The 22,389-nt window shown below is 30.7% G+C and overlaps 2 protein-coding genes across 2 annotated transcripts in view; one reads left to right on the plus strand and one right to left on the minus strand.

Moving 5' to 3' along the window:
• The window catches only part of LOC108722187 (neprilysin-11-like), a 23,604-nt gene extending 8,980 nt beyond the window's left edge, over positions 1-14,624 (plus strand). The window contains exons 3-16 of the mRNA XM_018447166.1: positions 904-921; positions 1,654-1,749; positions 4,456-4,646; positions 4,849-5,083; positions 5,213-5,456; positions 9,906-10,182; positions 10,315-10,473; positions 10,631-10,866; positions 11,128-11,234; positions 11,327-11,385; positions 12,587-12,635; positions 12,813-13,008; positions 13,390-13,566; positions 14,367-14,624. Coding sequence (XP_018302668.1) covers positions 904-921; positions 1,654-1,749; positions 4,456-4,646; positions 4,849-5,083; positions 5,213-5,456; positions 9,906-10,182; positions 10,315-10,473; positions 10,631-10,866; positions 11,128-11,234; positions 11,327-11,385; positions 12,587-12,635; positions 12,813-13,008; positions 13,390-13,566; positions 14,367-14,540 — 2,218 coding nt within the window. The 3' untranslated portion in view covers positions 14,541-14,624. The remainder of the gene's footprint in view (positions 1-903; positions 922-1,653; positions 1,750-4,455; positions 4,647-4,848; positions 5,084-5,212; positions 5,457-9,905; positions 10,183-10,314; positions 10,474-10,630; positions 10,867-11,127; positions 11,235-11,326; positions 11,386-12,586; positions 12,636-12,812; positions 13,009-13,389; positions 13,567-14,366) is intronic.
• Positions 14,625-16,737: 2,113 nt separating this feature from the next.
• LOC108722197 (anti-sigma-I factor RsgI2) lies at positions 16,738-20,581 on the minus strand. Its single transcript, XM_018447178.1, has 6 exons — positions 20,500-20,581; positions 19,321-19,434; positions 19,099-19,242; positions 18,844-18,897; positions 18,399-18,546; positions 16,738-17,606 (listed from the first exon to the last, which is right to left on the minus strand). Exons 1-6 carry the CDS (start codon positions 20,524-20,526, stop codon positions 16,825-16,827), a joined length of 1,269 nt encoding a protein of 422 aa, XP_018302680.1. The 5' UTR covers positions 20,527-20,581; the 3' UTR covers positions 16,738-16,824.
• Between the last annotated feature and the right edge of the window lie 1,808 nt (positions 20,582-22,389).

Below are 22,389 nucleotides of genomic sequence, written 5' to 3' on the forward strand. Positions count from 1 at the left end.
TCGTAAAAAATAAAGATTAATGAAAATATAAATACATTTTTTGTATCCTAATGCCCAATTTCTTCACTTCCAGATAAGTTGTGAATAACCTTATCCAAGAGATATCTTCATTGTATTCTAGGAGATATCTCCTGGATAAAGTTATCTAGAGGTGAAGAAATTGAGTATAAATCGTTTTACTGCCTAATAGATAGTTAAAAACAAAATTATCTTAAAAATTATCTAGGTAAAAATTTTTTTAATTTCATCTTTTATCTAGATTAATGTAAAGTTAATCATTCTTATCTAAGATACGTTTTTTATTTATCTTAGCTATATCTAGATAATTTTTAATTATCTATGCGTAACACTGTAAATATATATGTATATATATATATTCTTCGCATTATATATATATATATATATAATATATATGAGAAGAATCCCTTAGGATTACCGAACGTTTCTTAAACCACAATTGATAAAATCTGGGCATAATTTCTCCACGATAAAATTATTAAAATGCTTTTTAAACAATTAAATGAATATAAAAATATATAACGAGATTATATAATCTAATTAAATTAATTTTAAAAATGTACAAAAGAATATTAAAGTATATAAAAATATAATAAGAAATAAAGATATATATAAAGGAGGATAATTAAATGAAATTAATATATATGTTAAAAATCTGGGAAAATGCGATAAACTAACAAAATTCAAAATGCTCTTGAAATATTTAGGATACTCTATAAATACGTATTGTTGTTCCAGATGCGTGTAAAAATATGGTGAAGATATGTGATAGCGAGGATTGCGTGCGAATAGGTAAGTAATATACAATTATTATACTAATGAGGTAATTATATGTATAAACTTGCACTATTATTTACAAACATTGTATAAAACGATAAAAAAAAGAAATATATGGAATTACTGTCCTGAAAATGGTAAAAGTATCGATTAGAGGACCAAGTTCCAATGACCTTGACCTTGACATATATTGTCAAAGTCATGACCCTGAATGATCTCTAACAAGTTTTAGCCGTCGCTCGTCCTTTGTTAAAAAGTTATCAACAAAAAAAGTTTGAAAAAATAATGTCTTATTTCGGTTATATTGTACATAATATCAGAAACTATTTTAGACTACATCCACCTACTGCATTCCACCTGCCCCATTGCCTAGAGATGCGTGACTTTCCACGTGAACACAAGTTCACTGCTTTAGCAGAAAATTTGTTTTTAATGCGAAGAATTTGTCTGTTTAAAGGAGGGTAAAAGTACAGATTAGGAAACACAGCCCCTTGGCAAGGGGGAGGTGGGAGTAAAAACGCTTTGCGTGGAAAGTTGTATTCTTTGAATTCCACCTCATACCTCTCTCTGCGTCTAAAATTATCTGACTTTTCATATAAAGCAGGGAAATAATTACTAAAAAGCTTTAATAAAGCAGGCATTATCGATATTGGCCGTTACATATAAATCCTAAATTTCATTGATCATGACATATATACTTATATAAGACGTTATTTTTTCAAACTTTTTTTGTTGATAATTTTTTAACGAAGGACGAGCAACGGCTAAAACTTGTTGGAGATCACTCAGGGTCATGACCTTGACAACATATGTCAAGGTCAAGATCATTGCAGTTTGGTCTCCTGATCGATGCTTTTACCCTGGCAACAATTATTTATTCTTCTTTGTCCACTTAGCTGCTAGTTTGAAGGAATCTATGAACGAGTCTGTAGATCCTTGCGACGATTTTTATCAGTGAGTAGACTTATTGTCGGCGCAGCGCGCGGCGTGCGTGCTATTATGTTGTATATTGGTCGTGTGATGCGCATCTCGTAAATAGTATATTATTCATAAAATTTCCATATCATTCTTCAAATTTATTATTTCTGTGTCACGCAAATCCTGCACTCGCGTGTTTCGTTTTCAATCGTTTATATGAAATATTGATTATGTCATGAATTAATCAGCTTTTTCTAGAATAGTAATTGAGGCTGATATCTTATTATTACACTAGTTTATAAAAAAAATTTTTTTTCAATTATTTTGGACCGGACTACGTGTCTCTTATAGATTTTTGGATGCTGAAACCGATGCCACAAGCGAAAAAATTTTAGATCGTCAGATTTCCAAGATAATTGAGATTTAATATGTAAAGAATGGCTTTTTTGGCGATATTTTACATTTTTTGTATGAAGAAGGTGAACGATATCTTGAAATTTCGATCAGAAGTAATGAATGTATTGTTAATTCCCTTTAAAATACATTTTTTTTAATTTCAATATCTTACTTTTTAGCTATGTTATGAAGGATTAAAGATAGGAATTATTTCGAATATAGGGACTCTGGCAGCGTTATATGTGCATGCGGATTAATTTTTTAAGGTCACATTTTGATAACTGTACCTTAACACTTTTATACACAGAATTATGAGACTAATCCACTGGTGTAATGAAAATACATAATTGCTTTAAAAAAAATATACAATTTGTAATATGCAACTACATATCTTTTTTATAAAACAACTCTCTCTCTCTCTCTGTCTGTTTGTCTGTCTATAAGTGTTAAGGTACCGTTATCAAAATGTTAAAAAATTAATCCGTATACACATATGACGCTGCCGGAGTTCTTATATTCAAAATAGCTCCTATCTTTAATTCTTCATAACATGATTAAAAAGTAAGATATTGAAATAAGAAAAAATGCATTTTAGAGGGGATGAACAATACATTCACTTCTGATCGAAATTTCAAGATAACGTTCAGCTTCTTTATAAAAAAAATGTCAAATATCGCTAAAAAAAATCATTTACATATTAAATCTCAATTATCTTGGAAATCTAACGTGCTAGAATTTTTTCGCTTGCGGCATCGTTTTCAACATCCAAAAATCTATGAGAGACACGTAGTCCGGTCCAAAGTAATTTTTTTTGGTGTAAACTAATGTTATTAATCCACTTATTTAATTAATTGAAATTATGTTGAGAAGGGCTACGAACCATAAGAATAGATTGAATATAAATAATAAGTATAATATAATTATAATAGGATAATACCACCCACACACAAGAGTGCGCACTTTTTCTTTGAGGCTATGTAACTTGTACAAGGACCCGAGTTTGTACAGTAAAGAGGTGCTTAAATTATTCTTAATATTTTAAACTAAAAATTTGTTAACTATTAATTTAATACTATCACTTGCTTTAAAGGAGATTAATTCTATTAAGAAAAAACTCTTGAGCAAGTGTCTTCTCAAGAATTCGCATTAGTTCGCACAAGAGTTCGCACTATGAAAAAAGTGTGACTTATTAGAAAAGTAATGTTAATTAAAGTAAAAGTAGCATTTATTTTCATTAAAAAGACATTTATAAATACCTGAGTGTATTTTTACATACAGAGTTCACACAAGTAAGTTTTTGATCGACAGTCGATCACGGCGCATTCGATATGGGCTCAGAATCAGCAGCTCTGGCACTCGATCTAATTTTCACCGGATTTAGAATTTGAATAGAGACCGTTACAAAATATGTTACCGATGATCGGTGTCTGCCAGTGCTGCTTATGTGCGAACCTTGAGCTGTTTTCAAGTGCGAACTCTTGAGTGATCGTGTCACATTTTACTTTTAATGTAACTATATAAAAATTATTACAGATATTAAATAAATATATCACTAAATATGAAGCAGAGACATGCATGCACACAATATAAATAGTACAGATTCACAAAGCAACAATTTGATGTAGAAATCGATCAATTTATCCATGAAAAATATAGAAAGAAAGTGATCAAAATCATAAAATTTAAAATATCATTTATATCGCTGCAACGATCACAACGATTTTTTATACACAGATTGGCAAACTAAAACGGCACATTCTGTGTGAACTACAGCTCTTACGATTTAATAGTTTCGTTGTAAAGCTCAATGCGAACTCTTGAGCGATGTGCACTTTGAGTGGTCTTACATTAAACACTAAACAAAATATAAGAACTATGCACATGACGTTTCGACTCCGATCGGATCATTATCAATGTTAAACATGTAATAAACAATTGATATAAACATATTTAAATTATAAACGGTTTAATACTAAAACTGATAAGAAGATTATATTATACTTATTATTTATTTTCAATCTTATTCTTATGGTTCGTGGCCCTTTTCAATATAATTTCAATTAATGTATATCAGTATATCAGACACAAAATTCCTATATCATTTTTAAAATTTATCATTTCTGTGTTACGCAAATACTGCACTCGTGTGTTTTGTTTTCACTCGTTTATATGAGACATCGATTGTGTCACGAATTAATCCGCTTTTTCTAGAATAGTAATTGACGCTGATATTTTATTATTATTGATTCACTTATTTAATTAATTTCTAAACTTATTTAATTAAATAATTTTTAATTTATACATTTATTATCTTTGTAGTATGCGATGCTTTCTCTCTTTTTTTAGATACGCGTGCGGTAGATGGTCGCAGGAGCATCCTATTTCGGATTACAGCTCGATGAATGACTGGTTTATCGAGCGCAATAATCGCATGAACAGAAAGATCAGAGATCTACTAAAAGTCAATATGTCTGCAAGTGAGATGCCATGGGCAGTGATGCAGGCCAAGACTCTGTTTATGAGCTGTATGCACGAGTGTACGTTGCTATTTTTGTTTAATTAGATAGATATCAAAGAAACAAACGCTATAATCAGAAACATATTAATTAAAATATAATATATATAATATCCAAGTAATAATTAATAATAGTACGTGTAAAATATATTGTAAGTTAAATTTTAATGTTATATAAATTATCTTTTAATTTTGAATGTTTCTTATTAGAAGATAAATTTCAGATACCATGAATGAATTCGATTTGACTCCACTGTTCGATCTGTTGGAATTATTAAATTTACCTATGATACCGTTTGTTACTAATAAAACGACTAATTATGTCGAACAACTTGCAAGCGTAAAGAGAATTTTGGGCTTTAACATTTTCTTTAGCTTTGAAGTTATACCCGATCCAAAGAATAAGAGTAAGAACGTATTATATTTCTATGATCCGATTCGTTCCAATCCTTTTCTCGCGTACGTATACTTTTATTATATTTATAACAATATATTTATTTTAGATTATTATTTTTACATATTTTGCAAATTACTTAATGTTGTAATTAGTACACATAATAACAAATTTTTATATTATAATAATAATAGCGATAAAGAATTGGAAAAACGGTTACAAACCATCAGATCGCGATTGCGAAAATTGGATGAGTTAGATGATGATGTGTTGAGCGAGAACGAAGAGGCTGAATTTACCTATATGACTGATGTTATTAAACATATCATTAACAATGGCACTGATAATAAATGCATCTCAGATGAATCGATAGTTGAAGATGAAGAATTAAAAAAATTTATTGAGGGGATTTACAATATTAGCAATTATTTTTATTACGTAAGTATTTTTTTATTAAATTTTTTTTCAACATTAGTAATATATTTTATTACTATTTATAAATACAACTACATTTACATGTAACAAGTATTTTCTCTCTTAAAAGGTACTTTCAGATTGAATGTCTCCTCAAGTTCCGTTTTCACTTTTGCTCATTTGGTGAATCTGTTTTCAAGCGTAATCTGAGCACTTTTCTTGACTGGCAGTTTACTCAACATAATTACCGCACTATGATCAGAAGTTAGATCGAAGTAGTCCTCGACATGACAGTAATTAGCAGATATTCCTTTCAATATAAAGAAGTCGATTAGGTCTGGAAGTTTATTCGGGTCGATTGGCCAGTATGTGCAACCACCTCCCGACATATAACTTCATTTTAAATCCGTGCCACCTTTGAATAGTTCCCTACCTTTGGTGGTTATTAATCTTGAGCCAAAAAATCTGTGTTTGGCGTTGAAATCTCCTCCAATAATAAAATAGTTGCTTAGAGACTTTAAGAACATAGTGTACTCGTCTTTTTTAATATTATGTTTTGGCGGGCTATAAGCAGCTAAAATAGCATATTCGTGCCCTTCCAGGTGTACTTTGATAGTTACAGTCTGTAGTCATTCAATTATAAATTTTTGTTCTTTGTAGTGTTTTGTTGTGTCTTTCACTAAGATGGCGGCTTCACCTTTGGCTGTATCATCAGGATGGGGTGAATGATAAGTTTTGTAGTTTCTGATTTTTAGGAATGAATGTTTCGTATAGTGAGTCTCTGTAATTAAGCAAATATCTATTTTTTGTTTAGGAATAGTTATAGTTCCTGTAGTCTTTGTTTAAGACCATTAGTATTCCATAGGTAATAGGGCAATCCTGACTACATTAGCCATTTTTTAAATCTAGGAGCATTTTAACTTTGTTTTCAAAGTTTATAAGCCTTCTTTCAAATATTTCTTGGTTGTTTAGAATTTGCCGTAGCATTACTTCAACAGAGTTAACAATATCTTGGTTTTCTCGTTGCACTTTAGGTTTTAACTTCGAAACATTAACTTCTGTAATTGCTTGTGCATAGCTCAGCTTCTCATTTTGCCCCTGAGCCACCGACCCAGGAAGTACATTTTTGTATCACAAATACACATACTTCTTCATTATGGCAGTAATTTTTGGTGTGACCAAAGCTCTGACAATTTTTACATTGTTTAACTATTTCACCCTGGACACCAGGGCATACCTGGCAACGAGAAGGCGGACGGACTAGCAAAGCTGGGGACAGAAATGGACCCGGTTGAACAGACCGTCGGAGTTCCCTTCGCGCTAGGTAAAAGAAAAATGAAGGAAATGCTGGAACGAGAGCATTTAAGCTCTTGGAAAAAATTAAAGGGTGCAAACGGGTCAAGCAACTAATGAAACAACTCAACCTGGCCAAAACAAAAGAACTGACAGCAATGAGAAGAGACAAACTGAGAATGGGCATAGGCCTCCTCACAGGACACTTGCCCCTCAGAGCACACCTATATAACATCGGGCTAGCCGAGCAGAAAAATGTCGGCTATGTGGAGAAGAAAGCGAGGATAGCGTACACCTTCTGTGTCGCTGCCCTCTGCTTGCCTGCAAGAGATATAGATTCTGGAGCAACACGTTTCTGATGCCTGAGGATCTAGACGGAGTAAAGATAGACGACCTCATAAGCCTAGTACAGCATACGGGGTTGGACTGGACCACCTAATCTCTGAAGACAAACAGGGAATAACAATGGAACCTTAGCGATCTAGGTCACGTTAAGCGGCTGTCATAGCTCTACTTGTATTTTTACTACTACTTGTTGGGTAATTGCGTGTAAATGTCGGGATTTCCACTACCAATGCAATCGAGGCAATGTCGCCTCTTTCTTTTATTTTAGTGAGCCGCGGATGTGTAGGAACGTAGGTGATGTAAAAGATCTTTTACAAGGTTGAACGTGACTTAACTTTGATAAATTATTTAAGTAACTATTGGGCGATGTTTCGCATTGTACGGTAGAGCGAGAAGTGTTCTCTTGATTGTACAAAGAAAGTGACGAGAGCCTAACAACATTATTGGAGACATCTAGAAACCCGAAACTCTGCGAATATTTACGAGTATTCCCCAAATTTAAGAAACGTTACCTGCGAACGTGAGTCAGCGCGATTGTACTTGTATAATACCAAACAACTACTACTACTAACTATTTCAGGTTTAGTCCGCATTTCTTCTATCTTCACCCTAGTGTACAGAACATGTTTAATCTTAAAGATTTTCTTGAGATCCTCATTTCTGTTAAAAGTTAACATGTGCAGGGGAGCTTTAATTATAATTTTTTCACCTACATTACTGAGATTATTTTTCTTAATTTGGATATTGAGACATCAATGATATTAAAACCCATTTCCATGAATGCAGCTTTTATTTCCAAAACATCAACCAATCCGTCCAGACCGCGCATTATCACTTTATTCGGTCTATCTCTTTTATTTTCGTATAATTAATTCCTTTTCGTATAATCAATACCTTTCTTCTTCTAGGATGTTAGGCATAGCTCTGAAGTCATCTACATTATAAACATTAATTTTATATTTGCCCTTAGCACTTTTAGTAATTACTGGAGCAGATTCCAGTAATTACTAAAGGTGTTGAGGGCAAATATAAAATTAATAAAGATTTTCTTACTCAGCGTATTAATTATGTCCCTTATTATATTATAATCTTTTACATTAACTAAATTAAAAGGGGAAAATTTAGTATTTTTCTTATATACAATTTTTTTATCATTAGTGTACAAGCGAAACATTGTTTCTTGTGTATCGAATTGGTTTTTCTTCTTGACTCTTAGGTTTCCCGCTTTATCAGGTTTAGCTTGCTGATCTTCCAGAAAAGACTCTCAGCCTTCTTTTTTTTATAAACTTTTTTCTGATGAAGTCCCATCGGTGAAGGTTTCCTCTTCTTGCCAATTCCTCTTCGTCTGTATAAAAATCCTGTTTCATGTTAACGTTGTTATTAGCTTCCTCGTTAACAACAGTATTTGCAAACTGATGCTGATTGTCCTTATATTTATCCTCAGACTGAGCCCATTCATTTTTGTTCCGAGCTATTTTTACATATCATTTTCCATTTTGAGTAAGGAAATCTCTCTATTCAGCTCCACGCAAGTCTTCTATTTCTCTAATTTTAGCTCGAAGTTTTTCATTTTCCACCTTGAAGAGAATTTTCTCTGATGTGGTCTTTGTTTCCAGGTAGCTTCTTTGTGTAAGATAATTTGTGAGCAATGGTTGTCCCTCCTCCTCCCGCCTCCGCAGAGGGTGGATTGCCCAAGTCAATGCCTGAATTACTACCTGGGATAATCGATCCGTGTTTTGTTTTCTCCATTGCTTCTTTGTTACCCACTTAATAGTTGGTTATTGTTTTCTGTCAGGGTTGGCTCTCTTAGATAGGTTTTCCTTGGTTTAAAGCACCAGCATTTCGCCCTTCACCCTTCATCTATCTGCTGTGACAAGGTCACACCTAGGGTTCGCGAACAAGGACGCTAGATGGTTTACTTGGTATTATTTTTGTGTAACAATTATTTTTTTCGTTTTTTTACAGATTCGAAAATCCTTTTGCAGATTTAAAATATACGTATTATATATCTGTGAGGTGGAGTTTATGCCGAGAACGACAAAAAATTTTGAAATTGAAATCTTAAGAAATATTTTTTGTCGTTCTCGGTATAAATTCCACCTCACAGATACGTATTAAAGCGTATACTTTAATCCTGGAAAAAGATTTTTGAATCTGTAAAACAGGAAAAAAGTAATTGTTATACAAAAATTATGATTTAGTCGATAATACAGACGACTTGAGGATCCTTTTAATATGCACCAATCTTAGAACATATACTATTAGAAGAGGAATAGGGCGTTGAACGTGAAGCCAACATCTGTGCGAGAGAGAAAGATAGTAAGGGATAAATGTTCGCAATGCGCATGTGCAGCACCGTCGTCTGTGTGAATTGTACAGATGGTTTAATGTTTCTTACACATTTGTACATTTTACAGATGTGTAAGACGACGGTGCTGCGTGGTGTTGCGCATGCGCATTAAGAACATTTATCCCTTACTACCTTTTTCTCTCGCACAGATTTTTGCATCAGCGCAAGCCATGCAAATATGGGAAATATAGGCAATGTCCCTTTCATTTATGTATGTTCTAAGGCACCAATGCGCACTGATTGTGAGTACATTTACTCGAATTCATTATAAATAGTATAAATCAAATCTAACAAATGTTTTTGAGCAAGAAAAATTGTTAAAATAAAGATTTGATATTGTTAAAATGAAACTCTATTTTTAATACGGTCTATAATATTTGTTGCTAATTTTATTTTAAATGAAATTCCAAAATACAATTAAGATTTTGAAAATATTATACATATATTCAATTAAAAGAATATACAAGAATTTAATTCTTTGACAGACGGCTTATGCAAATCGAAATCAGAGTATTCCAAGAGAAAACTTGAGCGATAGTGATTATATGCTAGTAGACGATCTACAAAAATTGACAGATGATTATGTAATAAATAATAATTTATCTTTCACACCTACACCGATTTGGCGGCCTTTTATTGAATCTATTTTCGAGGGAATCGTTAAGTTGGATCTTGATAACAAGGATAAGGTTCTCATTGGTAATCTGGGGTATTTGAAAGATGTTGCATTACTACTAGCTTATTTCGAGGAAGAAGCCCTAGGTATGTATATTTCTGATTTATAATATATTAATCCTAATTTTTTGAATTAATTACATTACTTTGTTGTTATTTAAATTCAGTATTCACTTTAAAAAAACAATGTTTTCAAAATTCGAATCAATATTGATTTAGAAAGCTATATTTGGTGGACGGTTGTGGATATTGTGGTGCCTCAGGCTTCAGAAATACTCAGGGATATTTGGAAGAAGTACGTTAGCAAGGTAACAGACGTGGAAGTTATAGATGAATCACAAGCATTAAAATGTGGATTAGTTGTCAATCAATTAATGGGTATTTATTTAAAACTTCAATAAATATTTTCGTAAATAATACATATTCAACAAATACATCATCTAATTTTTTTTGTAATGCTATATTTAGATTTAATAAACATATCTTCGCAATTTACCTTAGGTGCTTTCAATTAATAATATCCATTGATTTAAAGGAATGGCTGTATCGTGGCTGTTCGTAGATCCAACATTTCACGAAAATAAAGCTAACAAAGTACAGGAAATGCTAGAGGATATAAGAGAGGCATTCGGCTCACTTGTCAGTAAAACAGATTGGATGGATCAATCGACGAAAACAGCAACAATCAAAAAGAGCCAAAAAATGGAGTACGTAATTGGATTTCCCACATGGCTCTTTAACGAGAAGAAGCTTGATGAATATTATAAAGGCGTAAGTTTTGTGAAAAATTAATTATAATAGTTATAAAACAATTTTCTGACAAAATAAGTTAAAAATTTGTTTTGCGGAAATTTTACACATTTAAAATTTCTCATTTTATTATATTAATTATTATCGTATATATATATATATATTTACGTTTATGTTTATTATTATAATATACATACTATATATTTAAGTTTATTTTATCTTATAAAATATAATAACATTATTTGTATGTAGTTTGCATAACATCGATCTGTTAATGTTTAGATAGACCTATCGGAAACAAGATATCTGGCGAATATAGTACAAATCGTTCAAGTGAAATTGAACAATAGGTGGGCAAGCCTGCGCGAAAATATATTCAATGAGTCATAGTAAGTAAAAAATTTTGGAAGTTGTTTTCTATAAAAATTAGTACTAAAGTTTTTTCTTTTTATTTATGCTTCGCTTTATTATGGATGATCAGTTGGGCAACTGATCCTACTGATGTAAACGCATTTCACACTTTTGAACTTAATCATATAAGTATGTAACAATTTAATTCTTTATTATTAAAAAAATGATTAACATACATACATTATTAAAAAAGGGGATTTAAAATTATATAAATATGTATAAAAAATATGCAATTTGTAGTGGAAATACATAAAATTTTTTTTTCAAAAACTTAATATTAATTTGTATAAGTATTTTATAAATGAAAGGTTATACATAATAATAATTGTATATTTTATAGTTTTCATGTATAATTTATGTATAGTAAATGTATAACTTTGTAATATTAGGTATACCGGGTGTTTTAGACAGCACCGATACATCCCTTTTATCTACGCAGTATAAGGTCCAATCATAAAAGTGTTCAGACAAATGTTGTAAGAATTTTCATTTTTGCACTAAAAATTCATTTTTACGTAAAAATGAAAATAAGAGGAATAATCTTCAATGACTTTGATCTTAACAAATGTTATCCAGGACGTGATCCTGAACAATATTCAAGAGGTTTTGAGAGTCGTCGGTCGAACATCTTGCGTAATGCTAATGCCGGCGGTACTGTAACTTTCGAACCTTATAACTCGAAAAAATATTTTATGAAAAATAACTTTATTGAACTGTTTTGAAAAGCTCTCGATATCGGCTGTTAGATATTGGAATAAAAAGTTAGGTATTACATTTAAAAAAATCGACGTGACCTTGACCTGACCTTGGCAAGGCCACCTAAGGCCAAACTATGATAAGATCAGTAGATCTTTTTTAGTAAATAGAAACCCTACAACTTTTGTCTGAACACTTTTACGATTGAACCTTATCCTGCGAAGATAAAAGGGATGTACGAATGGTCTGAAACACCCGGTATAACGTATTTTCATAATACATAACGTATATTATATTTGTATTTTTATGTTCGTACATATCAGTAACACAAAAAAATTGTACGTAATTTGTTGGCGAATTTTCTGTAAAATAAAAAATATATGTATATATTTATACAATTACGTATATTTACACACAAGAGACTGTTTTTTTCAAATAATTTTTGAAAAAAGCACGGTTTTATATATTTCCATTATAAATTGTGTAATTATTTATTTAATTTTACATGCTTCTTTACAATATAAATATGTTATATTATTAATAATCTGTTAGTTGAAAAAACTGTCTTTTCTTTTATTGTTGCATCAATGTTATATTAACATATCCTTTCTTCTTTTACTACTCATACATACAGCCATACCTGCTGGAATTCTTCAATTCCCATTTTATGACTTGGGTCTTGAGTAAGAATAGAAATAATTACTTTTATTATTATCATCTTTATGTATAAAAAATAATACAAAAACAAATATACAAGTAAAAAATAAATGTAGAAAATAAATAGTAGAAAGTATAAATTCTTCATAAAGTTATCATATAGTGAGAAAGAAAGAAATTAGCATTTTTTTAAATAATTTCAGGGCTTTAAATTATGGCGCCATTGGCGCAGTAATTGGACATGAATTAACTCACGGATTCGACAATAGAGGTCGGCTTTACGACGGCGACGGAAATCTCCGGCAATGGTGGACTAAAGAAACCATCTCAAAGTACTTGGACAGATCTCAGTGCTTCATACATCACTATAATACTTATTACGAAGTGGAGGTAAGTCTAGTAACTTTATTACAAAGTGTTTGGTATTAAAAAAAGTTTATTTAATAAGATTTTATCTTTTAAGAAAGATCTTTTAAGAAAAATAAAAGAAGTGATAAAATAAAACAATAAGAAGGAGTTAAAGTATTAAATAAATGGATATTTCTAAAAAGTCTATTTAAACGTTATTTAAATTTTAATTAAAGTACTTAATTTTATTAAGGCGATATTTTTTAAATATTTAACGTTTTATGTCTATCGATATACTTGGGTCATTCAACTTCTTAAAACTAAAGCTGATTTTTACATTTAGGATTAATTTTTTAATGTAAAAATCAGCTTTAGTTTTAAGAAGTTGAATGACCCAAATATATCGATGAGTTAATGATATGTCTTGCATAGGTTGATGAGTACATCGATGGCGAATTGACCTTGGGAGAAAATATCGCCGATAATGGTGGCCTTCGCGAAGCTGTCGTCGCTTATAAGAAGTGGAAGGCTCGGCATGGTTATGAGCCTTTACTTCCGGGATTAATGCAGTTTACACACGAACAGTTATTTTTTCTTTCTTTTGCGCACGTAAGCCAACATTCCAATTATAACATAGTAGTCAAGTCCCAATCATCTTGTCTAGGTATATCTAAATAAAAATCTCTTGGCTTCATGAAGTTTTCGAACGCGCTCAAGGTAGTAAAATAAAAATTTAACGAATTAGTAAAAAAGACGTTTTAAGTAATATTTTAAACTTTTTGTTTACGTATTAATTTCCATATTCTTATCAGTTTTACATTTTTATGGAAAAGAAGTTGTTTTTAATCGTTGTTTATCCATATTTAAATAAGGGATTTAATGATAAAGTCGTTGTTTTCCTTAAGGTTTAAAGAGTAGAAAAATAAATCCGGAATTCCCAGACTTATCTGATTCATATTCAAATTAAATGTATATCTTTAAATTGTAAAATTCTTCGATGATTTGGTAATCAACAGTTTATAGAACTAGTTTTATCTCTGCTTGTTTTTCATTTTCTGTCCTATTTAAATTCAAATTCGATTATACGAAATAAATAAAAAATAAAGACTGCAAGATCAATAACGATAAATTACAATTAGCATATATTTTTCATGTAATAGCAGTAAATTGATTGATATTACCTACCTAGAGTTAATTCCGTTCTTTTAATCTACTTGACTTTTAATCTACTTTATGATATTAAGACTGTTCCTCTATATAATTATGTGGCATGTAACATGAAAACATTTTCGCTTTTGCTAAGTAGGTATCTATACATATATCATCTCTTTATTAAATAAGTTCTTTGTGAAAATTGCTTTTAGTGTTATTCAAGTTATGAATAAATGTTAATTATTTCACTATTTTAGTTGTGGTGCGAATCTTATACTGCTATATCACTAAGATGGATGATGAGAGATCCTCATTGTCCCAGTCATGTGAGACTGCAAGCTGTGCTGAGAAATTCCAAAGAATTTAGCACTGCGTGGAATTGTCCAGCAGGTTCGAACATGAATCCATCGAAAAAGTGTCGTTTGTGGTAAAACTTGCGTCTTCGACAAAGACAATGTTTATTATTTAATATCGTTGATTAATCAAATGTTTATCATTTATGAGACCAGCAAGCTCGCGTGCAAAACAATAATAATCTAGCGTTAATTAAAACAATTAATTTTTTATCTTGTGGAACTCATGATAAATTTTGCAATAATACCAAATAATAAATAGAATTTTTTATGCTCTCTCTGTCTATTTCGAATTTAAATAAGTGAGAATTAATATAGATTTACAGAATTTTGTGCATGTGCTGCAATCGCTTTAATTATTGTTATCCATTCGTTATATAGTGTGTGACGAATTATTTCTATGTAATTTCGTAAAGTTTTTCGCACTGATACGTTGGATACAACCTATCAAGAAATCTAAAAGTGATCCAATAATGTTTGTAATAAAAAAACTTAATTTCCGTAAAAAAAGTATTTTCTAACTTCTATAATCCTATTAATTTTAATAACGTTTGGACAATTTTTGAATGTCTATTCGATACCTTTAATTTTGTGTCATTCCGATTTTATAGAATCTAAAATTATATTAGTATGATATAAATGTTTTACGTTTTATTTAATTAATTTCTATCTTGTCTTTGATCGCTGCAATTATTTATATTTATTTCCGATAAGAGTAGAATATTGGATTAATGAAGAAGTTTTTTGTTTTTTGGTTTATTAGTGTGCAAAAATGTCCCGTAGAAAGTTATTATTTATAAGAAACTAAATTCAAAAGATAAATTGAAATTAGAAATAAAACAAAGAGAAAGAGAGTCTGAGAGACTGTATAACATAAGTAAACAGTGAAAATTTCGACAATTTTATATGTACATGTTAATAGAATTATGTGATAAAAATTGAGTAGGAAAATTTACAATTAAGATTTAGAGAAGTTTTTTTTATATATTAAGTAAAATTATAAACTAATTATTACATACGTAATTCTCTAAAAGCTTATAAGGATCGAATAATAGAAATATTTTGACAATTTTAGTACCATTAAAATATAGCTTAAAATTTTTCTAAAATGTATCCGGACACTAATAGGGTACTTACCAGCGATCGACTTTTTTATAGAAATATGTTTACTTCCATGTTATCGTTCATTCATGGTCAATCATCTATGCAAATGATGACGCATGAAAAAAAATGCGGAAAAAGGTATAATATTATTACACACTGTAAATATATACTTATTTATAAAACATTTGTATAATAATGATCTGCATAATCATAAATTTAATATTTTATTTATTAGATTGGCAATCATAAAACAATCAATATCTACATTTTTCAATTATTTTCAGATTTACCGAAACCAATTGATAAATATGAAAATTTATTTACAATTTTCGTCTTTAATAGTATCTTTAGTTGGTACTGAGGAAAAGAAAGACCTTCCCAATAGCTTCGATTTAATCGAAGGTATATAGAGAAAAAGATTTCTTTGGATCTAATATTCCTATTTATTTGACTAAAATTTGTTTTATTGAAACAACATATGCTTTTACGAAATATTATTTGTTTGAATAAAAATTTTGTTGTTTCATTCGAGAAACCTCTATTGTTTGACAAAAATCACATTATTATTTGAAGTAATATCTTTCAATCAAATAATATATTATTTGGTTGAATACAAACAATGAAACAAATTATTTGTTTGAAAATAGCAAAATATATTAATAGAGGTTATGGTAGAGGTTATGATAGAGGTCCATGCAATTGTCTTCTTAAAACAATCATTATATTTTTTGACCGAAATTACGAAAACAATGGCTTTTTACTAACTACGTCTAACAATAGGATTAAACGAACAGTACTATATGCTATATCAATTATGTTTGTGCAATACAATTTGATCACGCGAATGCCGAAGATAGACATTATCTGTTCAAACAAATAATGTATTAAGACAAAGATATACATTGTTTCAAATTCAAAACAATCGCACTTATTGATTTAAACATTGGTTTGTTTGGATCATTCCAAATAAATTTATTTGGATACAATAAAATTTATTAAATCCAAAGAAATCTTTTTCTCTGTGTATGAGTATCATCAGGAAAGTAACTAGTGGAAGCTTTTAAACATTCTTCTTTTACATGTGAGGTTAAGTGTCAATCAAAATAAACTACATATTATAAAAGAAAAAGCACAAGCGAACTTTCCGATTAACTTGACACTTGAGGAATAGTCATTGTTGAATAATCCTTCCGTGTAATATGTATTTCTATTAAGAAATTCCAGTAGCTTATTCAACGTTCATTACAAAATAAACATTCTAGTATATGTAACCACCGTTGGAATCGGTGGGTTGCACATATTCCTGCTTGTTGTTTGTGGCAGAAGAAACAATACATCCAGCACACGCGGTGGAGGGCTTATACGCTTGTTTGCTCGGTTGCACGACGATGGGCTTGACTTTAATAGGTTCAGTCTTCAGCACTGGATTATCAACCGTAACTGAGTCGCTGCTGGTCGAAGAGGGTAACACGTTAACTTGGGAGGATTGAGGTTGCTGCGGTAGGAATGGTATTGTGGATATAGAGGATATGGAGGATGGTATGAAAGGCAGAGAGGGCAACTCGAAGTTTTCGAACGGATTCTGGAAGCTCTCCAGAGGACTTGAGAAAGTCGGTAGGTTTCCCAACACGTTTTGGAACGTCAATTGAGAATTGTCGAAGAAGGTCTGCACTGGATTAGCCTTGGTATCCACCGTCACGTGATGACCAATTGGATGAATAATTGACTGAGCAACTGGAACGCTGGTTTTTACGTAATGATGAACGGGGTATGGCACTGGACGAGGCACTTCTACGGGGTACGGACGATCCACGGTGACCTGAACAGGCTGGGGCACGCGGACGTAGTAGGGTTTAGGAACTTCGACGGTATGCGGAACTGGAACGGGAACAGCGACATGCTTGGTCACCGGTACTTGATACGGGTGAGGTACTTGCACTTGCAGATGGTGATCCACGGTTTTCAGGGGTATGTTGTTGTACGAGGAATACGAGGCGTAGCTGGGGAAGGTGTTGAAAGAAGAAATTAAGGAGGACACACCTGAAACAGAAAAAGTATCCCATTTTCGAAGCGTTTATTTAATTTATCTTATATATAGAATTTTATTTATATAATTCTTTTTTTCTCCAAGGCGAATAATACAAAAAAATTAACTGCCAATTCTTTATCTAATATTCGAAAAACGCAAATCTCTACAGCAATAAATTAATGATAATTAAATTAGTAAATAAATTAGTAAATAAATTAGTAAATAAAATAATTATAATTAAACAGAATAATTAAACATACAAATAAATTACCAATTAAATATATTTTATACTTATATATTTTTTTATTTTTGAACATTTTTAAAACTTTTTACTTTGATATTTCCTAATTTATATATTTTTCATGCTAGACACAAAAATGCAGAGTTTAAAGAAATATATCTTTCTTTTTAATCGAAAGTAAAGTGAATAAATACTGTGAGGTTAAAGAAACTGTTTCCAATTATATAACATAATAAATATTCATATGTTGAGCATACATCTTTGTATACATTTTCGATGAAAGGCGAGCAAATCACTTAGACCGTGACAAGTGTTTTCATATATCATTTCAATATTAGTCGAGCGTTGAAATATTTCTACGTGACTCTAGTGATCGGCTTCGAACGGCAAAACGGTTGGACCGTTATTAAAACTTGAAATCTTCCAAATATCTTATGTAACGTGGTATACACGGTATTCTTTTTACAAGTCTAATGTAAATTTAGGAGAAGAGCCGTAAATTATCAACGGGCGCGGCACTGCGGAAGGAGATCGATAAATTCTCTGATAGATCAATGCTCACCTTGGGTCTCAGTAGGCAAATGAGAAGTCGACACCTTCACTTGCGGAAGGGAGACGGTTTGCGGAGCGGTTTCCACATGCTTGTGAACAACTGCTGGCTGTTTCTGCACATGCACGGTATCGAATTTCGGATGTTCCTGGACGGTCGTCTATGGAAAATTCAATATTTACACACGTATTAAAAAATTGTATGATGAAAGTATAGAATACTAATAATAAATACATATATTAATAATGAGCACAATGAAAGCATAAAATCTAAATTTTGTTACAATATCAAAAAATCAGAATTCAGCATAAGATTAAAAAGATATTCAAGATTAAAGTAAAAATGAATAAGCAGGATGATGGATGCACAGCTAATATAATGAATTAAGATTTTAAACGAATTAATTAACGAATTTGTGTAAAATTATGATTGTGAAGAGATGATGTATCATACATACTTTTATAGCGGCAGAGTTTTTGTCATCAACGGATTCAAAGAAGTTGGTGAGAATCTGCATAGAAAAGCAAATCCTAATTAATGCAACGATTCATTAAATAATAAATTTTCATATACAATACTGTACCTTTATTAATGAATTTTAATAACTTTACTGTAAGGAATAGATAATTTCATAACTTTTGCTCTTCTATCAGAACTGTATTTATGGTAAATTCAACACGACTGAACGATTTTGATGAGTTTTTTTAGTTACCTGAGTGGTAGCGGGTATTCCATAGGAGGTGGATGGCACGAGGATGGAGGGAGTTTTGTCAGCATCACTAGTCGTGAAGAAGTCAGCTCCCAAAGGCTTACCGGGTGTGTGACTAGGCGGTCCGTAGATTTGCTGAGATTGTACCTGGAATGAATGGTCCTCTGTGTCGTCTGGAACCGTGTAAGAACCTATATAGCCGCCGGCGGCTTTTAAGATTTGTACCTCATTTTCGTGCTCGTGATGATGATCGTGCTCAGTTCCGTAGCGTGGATCGCCCGGTAGAATGTCCCTCTTTTGCTTATCGGCTGGCGCTGCTAGAGTTGCCGCGAAGCAGACCTGAAAAATATAACATTTAGCACATATCAGTAAAACAAGATTAAAAAATATAGTTTAGAAAACATAATACAGTATTTTATTGTCTGCACGTGTGACGTAGAATAATATCAAATATGTATATTAATAAAATAGAATATAAAATCATTTTAGAGAGGTGTTTATTAATTGTTTACATTATTTATATCATTCTTGTTGACAAGCTGACGGAATTCTCTTCATTTATCGTTTTGCAATTTGTTATTCAATTTTAAATCGGCCTCGGCAATTAAATTTAAATATTATGAAATTGATACGAGGTTCATGCATTTTAATGAATGCAAAAATATTCGTATTTAGACTTCCATGCGTCCCACGACATTTATTCGCGCAATTAAATGAATTTTTTTGTTTCTTGAAAGATCACAAAATGCAAATGTGATATTATTGATAATTTACGATAGAAGCGGGTCATAATTTATTTAATACATAATTAACAATTCCTTGTCTTAAAAAAATGACTATTTCCTCACACATAAAACATTTATTCTTTAATTTAAAATTAATTATTATATTACTAAAAAGAAATGTTTATTCACCTTCATTTTTTCATAAGTAAATATTGTTATATTATAAGTTATATTTTTTAACTGATTTACTTAATTTTTATTTGAATATGTTATTAAGTATTATCAAAGTTTAAACATTTAAAAAACTTCCTTTTTTTACCTAAATATCTTTACAGTTTAATGATAATGATTTGATTATAATTAAAATCATATAGCTTATAAGTAATAATTAATTAAATATATTGTGCAATACTGTAGATTCTAGACGAAGCAACTTCACACTTTTGTTTTTATGTTCTATACTAAACTGATTTATTAATCTCAATTTATAAAACCAAATTGCAAACAGATTTCTCTTAAACTGTATTTTACTTTTTAATGAAATGTTGTAGAGGGAGGGAGTTAGAATTACAACTTAAAAATAGGCAAAAGGTCGCAGATTCGTTTTTGTGAAACTTGATATCTATAATCGCAATTTTGGGACTAAGGAGAAAGATGGAAGTGAGCCGGTCTCTCTTACCACAAACGTGAACAGGAGGAGCTTCATGTTGTCGTATGATGTCAAGGCGATGAGTTGAACATCTGCCTGGAGACATTTCGATCTTTTATACTTTGGAGTCTTCCTCCCCCCAAGACGATCTTCCTTCGCATGTTGCAATCCGGTGGCATTGGCAGAACTAGATTTTTTAATTTACTCCACCAACTTCTCTCGCACATTCGCTCGCTTGTATTCTTTGACACTGCTCTCCGAAATTTCTGAATAAAAGACTAACGCGGACATTTTAGCGACGGTTGTTCTCATTGCTGTTCTTTGTCAACCGGTCCCTAAAAAAGGCTCCCGTCTTTCAACGAGCATTCGGTTAAAGCTAATTTCATGAAAATGATCACGATAATTTATGCAAATGGATATACGTCAGTTCCACGCTTCGTGGATTTTTACAGTCCATTGGCCTTTAGCTTTTTCTTGTTTTTTTTTGCTTTTTCATTCTTTTTCTCTTTCAAATTCAAATCACACTCATACTTCTCCAAATACTCAGTATTATCACTAAAAGAAACGTGAGAGGCTTTTAAAGGATGAAGAGCGAATATAAGCGGCCAATTTTCATAAGGTTTAATGGACCGCATTGCATCTTGATCGAAATGATTTCTGTCTCAATCCTTTAATTACAGCACTGATGTATTTTTCTTGTCGGCTGATTGGATATTAAAATACTCTCTCAACAGTTTTTGATATATTATATATGACTAAGTGATGATTAGCTTATTTCGTTACAAAACATTGAGATAAATCGACGTGATTAATCATTTCTTAAATAATCAGGCTTTATGTCATTCTTATGTATTCTTGAAAATATTATTTTATCTATATTAAAAATAATAATAATAATACTCTTGAGGCTTTCACGGGCACTTTCTACGTAGAAATTATGCGTTTCGCGAGTTAAAATTCTCCGTGTCCAAATCCATTTTTGGATGTCAACGTTTCAGCATTTTAAGAATGGGTTTGGACACGGAGATAACTCGCGAAACGCATAATTTCTGTAATAATAACAATGTTATAAAAATGAGAGAAAGTCAAAAGTTTAAAAAGGGAATAAAATAATAAAATATTTATAATACGGAACATTCCAGAGCAGTTATTAAATCAATAAAATTTAAACAAAAATAAATTTTTATTTAATAAATTAATTCTGAAATTATTTATAAATTTACACAATAAATTAATATTATAGTTAAAAATACAAGTTTTGTATAAAAATAGTAGAACATAAAACAGCACTTATTAAATATATATCTAGTAATAATTATTTACAATTATAAAAACTTATCAAGCGTAGAGATGAAAAAATGCAGAACTCTCTTAATGACTCTCTGTTTTATAAAAACTTGGAAGTAAAGTTACAAAGTCAAAATATTGTTGAAACAAGGCCGTTGCTTATAAATTGGTAATTTAATGACAATGACACACACTTAGAAATTTCTTTTGTAACATATCAAGTCACTAACTATCGATACACACAAATATATAAAATAAATATAAATAACATTTTATATAAAATTTTGAAATTTTATATTTTAAGTACATACAAATGCACGGATATCACATATCTATTTTTAGTTAACTCGTGAGAATAAATAGAAATCTATGTTTGTAATAAATTCTTTGTAATCGTAATCTTTAATAATTATGCATTTTTTTAAATTATAGAACAGTTTTATTTCTATTTTCCAAAATTAAATTGTGAAAAATATCTTGTTAATTAATAAATTAATAATTAAAAGTTTAAAAATTAATAATTAAGTTTAAAAATAATTAAAAGTTTTTAGATTACTGTTTATATATTTCTTTTTGTTTTTTTCATATACTAACTTACTTGCAAATAAAAGCAAATGGGAGAAGAACTTGATG

Source organism: Mycetomoellerius zeteki, unplaced genomic scaffold, assembly GCF_001594055.1.
Source record: "Mycetomoellerius zeteki isolate Tzet28-1 unplaced genomic scaffold, Tzet1.0 scaffold199, whole genome shotgun sequence".
Taxonomy (NCBI): Eukaryota; Metazoa; Arthropoda; class Insecta; order Hymenoptera; family Formicidae; genus Mycetomoellerius; species Mycetomoellerius zeteki.

Coding starts and splice junctions, on each gene's coding strand:
- LOC108722197 (XM_018447178.1), bottom strand. CDS start 20,526: ATGAAGCTCCTCCTGTTCACGTTTGTG. Junction 18,898..19,098: donor GAATACCCGCTACCACTCAG/GTAACTAAAAAA, acceptor TTTTCTATGCAG/ATTCTCACCAACTTCTTTGA. Junction 18,547..18,843: donor AAAACTCTGCCGCTATAAAA/GTATGTATGATA, acceptor AATTTTCCATAG/ACGACCGTCCAGGAACATCC.